General features: G+C 44.2%; 1 protein-coding gene across 1 annotated transcript in view; it reads right to left on the reverse strand.

Annotated features, from left to right (window-relative positions):
* The window catches only part of SYN1 (synapsin I), a gene marked incomplete at both ends in the record, with an annotated part of 102408 nt that extends 95149 nt beyond the window's left edge, over positions 1-7259 (reverse strand). Inside the window, one exon of the mRNA XM_081319451.1 lies at positions 6898-7259. Coding sequence (XP_081175577.1) covers positions 6898-7259 — 362 coding nt within the window. The remainder of the gene's footprint in view (positions 1-6897) is intronic.
* Positions 7260-8480: the final 1221 nt, after the last annotated feature.

The raw sequence follows: 8480 nt of genomic DNA on the forward strand, positions 1-8480 counted from the left end.
CTAGTGGGTGTCTTCATTTTTGCAGTCCCAGCTTGGTTTACTGAATAGGCTATAAATGAATAGGATCACATAATGAGGAACACCATAAACTAAGGTTTATAAAACATACTGTGGGTTCCAACAATGATCTGTTCATACAATACTTTATATCCGATATATATATATATATACTGCTAAGCTTGTAAGCCGCCCTGAGTCTTCGGAGAAGGGCGGGATATAAATGGAATTAAAATAAATAAATAAATAAATAAATATTGTAATATGTGGACCCATCCATTAGTAAAATGAATATATTGCCATGCACTGCATGTATATTTGGGGAAACAAGTATTAGGGCTAGGTTCTGGATTGCAAAACATGGAACCAAACATAGAGGTTAGATATCTCGTTGCTGCTTTCTATTGGGATTTTGGACTTTTACAGTCTTGATCAGTTCACCTTGGCAATAATATACTAACCATAAGTGCTCTCAGAATTTCAGCCTAGAAAAAATTCACTTCTCAGTATTATATCAAAGCACTGAAAAACAGGTGGGTAAAGGTTTCATGAAGGTAGCTTTTTCTCAGGAGTGAGAAATTGCAGAGGCAGGTGGGAGGCTCGTGTAATATTCCTTATAGGCAACATTTAAAAAAAAGCAATAAATACTTTCTCACAAAAAAGTAGGAGGCTTATGTTCTCTGATATTTAGCATAGAAATGTTCAGTCATGTCAGACCTCTGTATTCTGCAGTGGTGAAGCTCAAGATCAGCTTTTTTCTTCAGAGAATGCTGAGCTCTGATTTTTCTTTCCCTCCTGACTATTACACAGCCAAAGGAAGATGCACAAAAGCCCAACACTCAAACAGGACAAATGAAATCAATATGATGCATTGCCTGGTGCTGGTCTGGGTCACTGCAGATTTAAATTCCCATTATGCGATGACGTCTAGTTGGTGACCAGTCATTCCCTCAGGCTAATTTACGTCACAAGGTTGTTGTGAGGATCAAAGAGAGGAAGAAGCTTGTGTTCCATGGAGGATACACTGACATAAGTGAATACACTGTCCTAAAAAAGCATGAACTGGGAAAAAAAAGATGCAGTCATGGTCACATCACTTCTTCTAGGATTTCCAGTTTCCTAGGAAGGCCCTCATTTCTCTGGAGCTCATCTATACATAAATGGTGGATGCCTTGATTGGTGGTGTGCTTGGGGCACTATGCCCTTTCTATGAAAACCAACATTAATGTGGATGCACTGCAACCATTTTGCATCCAACTGAACCAAAATCATAGAAACGAGGGTTCCCAATCAGCCCTCAGCCATGAAGCTCAGTGGCTGCTAACGCAGGATGTTCAGGAGAACAAATGTTGTATTACAGTAATGTTCCTCAGATAAAATAAAATATAGTAAGTAAAAGAATTTAACAAATAAAAAGAAGGCAATCCCCCCAAACAGGCCCGTAAAGGACTGAGTATGCTCAGTGACATTCCTGAGCTAATAGTCTAAACCAGGGGTAGGCAACCTTGGCTCTTTTATGACTCATGGACTTCAACCCCCAGAATTCCTGAGCCAGGAATTCTGGGAGTTGAAGTCCATGAGTCATAAAAGAGCCAAGGTTGCCTACCCCTGGTCTAAACTGAAGATAACTTGCTCTCCAACACCTTAGAATCTGGTTTAAATCTCCAAAAGTCAATGCTATAATAGAAATTAGCAACATTTGGGGGCTTACAGATCCCTCCCTCCTCCTGGAGTATATCTATTACTCTTTAATTAGGGGGCCACAAGATTCTTCGCTGCCTTTGGTGAAACATAATAAGATGATGAAAATTGATGCTGGTGGCATAGTAGCTAGATGAAAGCATTCCAAATGGGATGGAGAATACAGACTGTAACATTTTATTGCAGATCCCATTAGATTAAAAGAAAACAACAACAATGGGCATAGCCAGCAGTGTGATTGGCCAACAGACTGCTGGTCTTCTTTTTTCCCCAAAGAGTAATTAATGCCCTTTGGCTATTAGGAGACCAGGCTCCAGCAATGACTGTGCAAAAACCCATCTGGAAAACGAGTGGGTTCCAGCACCAAGCTCACTCTGGAAGCTTTCATGGGAGGCAGGATTTCAGCAGATGAGGGCATGAGTTGGCTGAAATTCTGCTTCTTGAAAGTTGAGGGGCTTTGCAAGTCTAGCTTCTCCTGAAAGTTCACCAAAACTGGAAAGTTTGTTCCTCCCTTGCAATCCCTGTGACTGCCTTTGGTGGCTAATGATTGGTCCCTATCCACACCATCCAAACAGCCTTTAGATTTATGGTATCCATTTGTCTGGGTTAAAGACATTGGACAAATATTGCCTTGACTATCATATTGTCCTCATGTTTAGTCTTGTATTTCCCTATGAAGTAGATAGCAAGTACTAAATTTATCTGAAAGGATATCTCAACTCCCAACTCCCCCCCCCTGGGCAAATAATTTATCTTTAGAATAGAAAGACATATATTTTGCCTTTAAAATATTATGATCCGCTTAGGTTTCCTAAGAATATAAAAATAGAGGTAGAGAGATTTTTCCCCCCAATATATGCTTCTATTGAAAAGGTCATCTTAAATTCAAGGTTGTTTTCCATTTGGAAAAGCACAAGTAAACAAGAACACCATAGCTCTGGCCTCAATTCTTATAAATATATGAAATCAAATCCATGATTCTATTTCTCAATCTTGCTAAATGCTATTTAAACATAGTCTTCTAAGTCAGAGATTGAAAAGATGGATTCCTAATGCCCAGCTTTTAATCCTGCCTCTTAATATACTTCACAGTATTGTATTGTATTGTATTTGTATTTATTGGATTTTTATACCGCCCTTCTCCCGAAGGACTCAGGGCGGTGAACAGGGCATATAAATAGAGATACAAAAGTTTAAAAAAAGATTAAATAAATTGCCCAATTAAAACAGTTAATATAAAAACCCATAAAAACCCAGACGTTCCCCCATCAGGCCAGGCCAGCTTGTTCGAATAAATGGGTCTTTAACCCGCGCCAGAAGGAGCGGAGATCCGGTGCCATCCGGAGCTCCACCGGCAGTTGGTTCCATAAAGCCGGGGCGCCCACAGAGAAGGCCCTCCCCCTGGGAGCCGCCAGCCGACATTCTCTGACCGGAGGCACCCTGAGGAGGCCCTCTCTGTGGGAACGCACGGGGCGGAGGGAAGTTGACACCGGCAGCAGGTGGTCCCCGAGGTATTCCGGACCCATGCCATGTAAGGACTTAAAAACCATTACCAAAACCTTGAACCTCACCCGGAAGACAACTGGTAGCCAATGCAGCTCGCGGAGCAAAGGTGTAACATGGGAGTACCGGGAAACTCCCAAGACAACTCTCGCGGCTGCATTCTGTACCAGTTGGAGCCTCCGAGTGGTCTTCAAGGGAAGCCCCATGTAGAGAGCATTGCAGTAGTCTAGCCGAGAGGTCACGAGCGCATGAGTGACCGTGCACAGGGCATCCCGGTCCAGATAGGGCCGCAACTGACGCACCAGGTGAACCTGGGCGAAAGCCCCCCTAGTCACGGCTACTATATGATCTGTACCAGTATTTTGAGATTTACCCCCTGATTTTTGTTCGTTCCGCCGGGACCTGAAGACCTGGTTCTTTGAGCTTTCCGGCCAGGACTGAGGATTTTTTAATTTTTTAACTTATTGTAATTGGGTTTTTAATCAGTTATAGGGGTTTTAGATTTTAATTAAGGAAAATTTAATCTATTTTAATTGTAATTGCCTTGTGAACCGCCCTGGGTCCTACGGGACAAGGGCGGTATATAAGTTTAATAAATAAATAAATAATATTCCTACCAAGCAGCCTCTCCCTTTTTTTTAACATTTCATTCAAGAGCATAACTGATTACGCATTTTCTTGTTTGGGGCAACATTCCTCTTTTCCCTGAAGGCCTTGAAAGTAAAGGACTGCTGAAGTTTGGCAGCCTAGTCAGCTTCTGCGTACATGAAATATGGACCAGCTCCATCCATAACAGATTACTTACTTCACATCCCTTGACATATGAGCAACCCATAAACATTATGAACAGGCAGGAAGTCCACCAACAGCAACAGAGCACGTGCTTCCACTGGAGGTAACCGTGAGAATGGAAGATTGCAGGAAAAATGTTTTTCCTCCATAAATTCTCCTTGCTCATATATCAGGTCTCATATGGCATCCAAGGGCATTAAAGAAAACTTTGGCTAGCCTTCCAGTTTGGACCATGAATTGTGTATCCATTTTCCCCAAGTGGATAGACTTGTCTATCTGCCTGCTGGCAGTAGTCAGGATCACAAATTTCTCAAATAATGTAAAATATTAAAAAAAAAACCTCTTCCTCGGTGCAATGCCTGGCCTTTCCAGCCTATAGAAACCTATCATTTAGCTATGAGGAAATAGGGTGTTGCCCCATTCCGTCTCAATGCTGATTCACCCACCATCCATACTTCAGTCACACAAACTGACCTCCATACATCATCAGGAAGCCATGAGATTTGAGACACCCTGCTGGGTCTTGAGAATTAATCTGCTAGAGACTGAATTTATCATTTAGGACTTAATCTATTCATGTTGATTTCTCAGTACATGAAAAAAAAAGCCTATATTGGTATTGCCATGTTATATTAACCCTTGGTTGTTTTTTTGCCTTTATATATTTGATTCTTTAAGGTGCCACAAAACTCTTTGTTGTACTTAATTAACAACCCATTCTTATACTGATACCCCTTTTGGAGAATCATGCTACTTCATTTCTTGCACTAAAAAGACTGCACCAAATACTAGACGCCCAGGAAGCAGAATAGAAAGCTCAAGAATTCCATGGGATGAGTCACTAAGGAGAGGTTTAATTCATCCAGTTGATTAAACTATATGTCATAGATCACATCCATTCTAAATTTTTATCCTGACTGGACTCATGCTTTGTGAAAGATCTTTGAACCTTAAATAGACTGATAGCTCAAGGCCTGCATTTCCTAATTAGCAGATCATAATTTTACTATTAACAGGCCACAAATACATATAAATTGTGTTGATTTGGGGGGTTTGAAGGTCTATGAACTAGTGAATGTGCAAGTCAGAATGGGCCCACAGCTAAATAACTTGCAAGGCTGAAAAAAAAGGAAGGAAGGAAGGAAGGAAGGAAGGAAGGAAGGAAGGAAGGAAGGAAGGAAGGAAGGAAGGAAGGAAGGAAGGAAGGAAAGAAAGAGAAAATGTGGGCTCAGGAAGAATTACCAGGAGATCTGAAACCTGATGATGGAAAACCAATTTAAGGCATGATAGGGTAAGAGAAAGAGACTAGAATGACTGTCAGGTATATATCAGACAGGGATCGATGTGCTTGTTATTAGGAGATTTAGAGTCTCTGGTTATGTTTCAGTTAAAATTAGACCATACCGTGTAGTCATTTGAATAATTCTGATCACAGGCTAGGGAAATTGCCATCCTCCTTAAACATCTTTGCAAAAAACCAAGTCAAGGGCTCCATCAATAAGCTGCAGAAAAATGTCAGATGCTGTTCCTTAATCTTTCATGAAGTGATGGTGAGGAGATTGCCCAGATCAAATCCCTGAATCTTCTAATTAATTATTAAAGCCACCCTAACTCTTAAAGCTGAACTGAAAGGAAAGAGGGCTAGACAATCCAATGTGCAAGGTAGGAGAACTGCCAGACTGGTACCGTAGTAGATATTTTCACAGTTCAGCCCCAAACTAGCTTGATCTGTGATACAAAAGTTGGTATTTTTGGAAGCCCCCTGAATTTCCCAAACTGCTATTTTGCATCTTTGGAAATAGCACTTCCTTTGCCACATCTTGTAATGCTGCATTGCAAAAAATTTTTCACAAGAGGTGTTCTCTCCCTTTCTTGTCACTGTGCATCTTCTTGTTGGGACCAACTGAACAGCAGTGGCCCTTGAACAGAACTAGACTCTATACATCCAAGTGGATCTCCAGAGGATCTCACCATAACACCCTCTCATCCTGTTCTTTGTATTTCTCTCCATCATGCCAAGAGCTTACAGATATTTAGTCTTTGCTCAGACATGGAACAGACAGAAATCCAGTTCTGCAAATATATAGCTTCAACAGAAGAATACCTCTAGGGAGGAAATTACAGGATGCTACATAAATTAAATAGCAAATAAAGAACTGAGAGTAAGTCCACAAAGTTTGTGGGCTGAAGTAAAAGTGAAAAAGGAGTCAGGAATGTCAATGGACAACACCCTACTAAAGGATATCAAGGGATTTTGAGCTAGGATATAAGACTACACCACCTCATTGTCTACGACAGCCTTTCTCACTAAGAACTGATTGCTTCTTCTAGCACCACTTGAGCTATTATTTTGCTGAGGCAATAGTAATGGGGATATATTGTAAATTGCTTCAACATCCCTGGGTGATCCTAGAAGCAAATATAAGGGACTAATGAGGAAACAGGACCTTGTCAAAAAGAGCCTAAGGAGGGTCCCTGGATCAGGGGTGAAACAAAAGAGGCTATTTCCCCATTTCACCCCTTTACATTACCGCCACCCTTTTTTTTACGTGAAGAAGTTCAATATGAAGTATTTTGGAAATCCCAATTTGCCCCTTCCCCTCCCCCATCTATAGCTCACAACTCATTTGAATCTGAATGGGGAAAAACACGGAAGGAAGGAAGGAAGGAAGGAAGGAAGGAAGGAAGGAAGGAAGGAAGGAAGGAAGGAAGGGAGGGAGGGAGGGAGGGAGGGAGGGAGGGAGGGAGGGAGGGAGGGAAGGGAGGGAGGGAAGGGAGGGAGGGAGGGAAGGAAGGAAGGAAGGAAGGAAGGAAGGAAGGAAGGAAGGAAGGAAGGAAGGAAGGAAGGAAGGAAGGAAAAGCACGGATGGATGGATTTCCTTCTCCCCCTTCTCAGGTCCTTACCAGTCCGTCCCTGGCTCGTCGACCACCAGCAGTACTTTGCTGCGTCCCGACGACGTTGCAGAGCCAGACACCCCGCCGACTTGCTCGCTGAAGGAGGCTGCCGCCGCCGCGGTCGTCTGCTTCACCGCGTTGGACAGCGACGAGAAAAAACCCCCGGCTCCGCCGCCACCGCCGCCGCCTCCGGCTCCGGCTCCAGGGCTGGGGGCAGCCGGTGGCCTTTCAGCTGGGGAGATGCTGCCCGGCGACGGTGAGGTGGCGCTGGGCGGCGGCGGCGGCTGAGGGCGCTGGAGGTCCGTCATGTAGCCGTTGGGCAGGTTGGCCATGAAGTTGCTGTCCGAGAGTCGCCTGCGGAGGTAATTCATCTCGACGAGGGGCTTGAGGTCTCAAGGGTGGCACGGGTGTCCCACAGATGGGGGTCGCTGTCTTGGGGTATCTCCGGAGGGAAAGGTGAGGGGCTCTTCCTCGGGATGACCCCTGGAGGGGATTCCACCAGAAGCCCTCTTCGAGGAGGGGCTGGCCCGGTTGCCCGAGAAAGAGGGGGCCACCGAAGAGGCGATCCAGTCAGCCAGCCTTGGGAAAGAGGGTCTTTCGGGGGTGGGAGGCTTCGATCGCCGGGCGAAATTTCTCGGACTGATTTCCCGGGAGCAAAGCAGCTTGCCGCGGGGATAGAAAGGAGATCGCTCGCTTACCAGGGATCTGTTTCAAAGGAGAAGGAGGACATCCGCTCTTGAAGGAGATGGAATTTTCGCAGAAGAGGAGAATCTTTCCAACTAGCTTCCTTTAAGAGCGCTGTTTTTCTCGCCTTCTGCTTGCCTCCTGCGGAGAGGATCTATGGGGGGGGGGGAGAAAGGGATTCCTTCTGCCCCTGCGCTCCGGAGAGAAGGAATGGGGGGGTTATTTATAGAAGTGGGGGGAGAAAACAGCCTGATACGTCTCCTCGCAAGTCCTGGAGCCTTCTGCAATCCTCAGCAACCAGCTCTATCTAGTTCATTGGGTCCGCCTCTGGACCCTCTTGGCAGCAATGGGAGCACCTTCTCTTCTGCAAAGCTAACGTAGGGATGCACCATTAAGCAGTAAGATCAGGGGAAAACTCAACATTTATCTTTCCTTTCCCCCCTCCCCAGCAGGTGAGAATGGTATAGCCTGGTACCCGACAACACAGATGCAGAATACAGGGAGAGATGGTGATGCTTATGATGCTATGTTCCCCTCTGGAGATGATGCTTGTTGTGCCAATACCCATAATGCTGATGCTGCTGCCATCGTGATTGCCAATGTCCATGGTGCCATGAGACAAATTGGAAACCTTAGTTCCAATGCTGCTTTGCATTTCGTAGGAAAGGAGATGTGTTGCGAATCTCAAGATCAGGTGCAAATCTGCCTCAGAGAGGAAGCATCTTCAGGAAAATCAAGTTCTGAGTTCATCCTACCACTTTCAGAGGCTCAAGGAACAGACTCCCCAAACACCAAGATCCTAACAAATGAAGTCTGGTTACAATATTTTCAGCCAAAAACTGAAAAGAAGATAATAAATGTCAGTACTAAATAAATAAATAAATAATTATTGTGTTCCATGTCCATTA

Source organism: Vipera berus (assembly GCF_964194415.1).
Source record: "Vipera berus genome assembly, chromosome: 2".
Lineage (NCBI taxonomy): Eukaryota > Metazoa > Chordata > Lepidosauria > Squamata > Viperidae > Vipera > Vipera berus.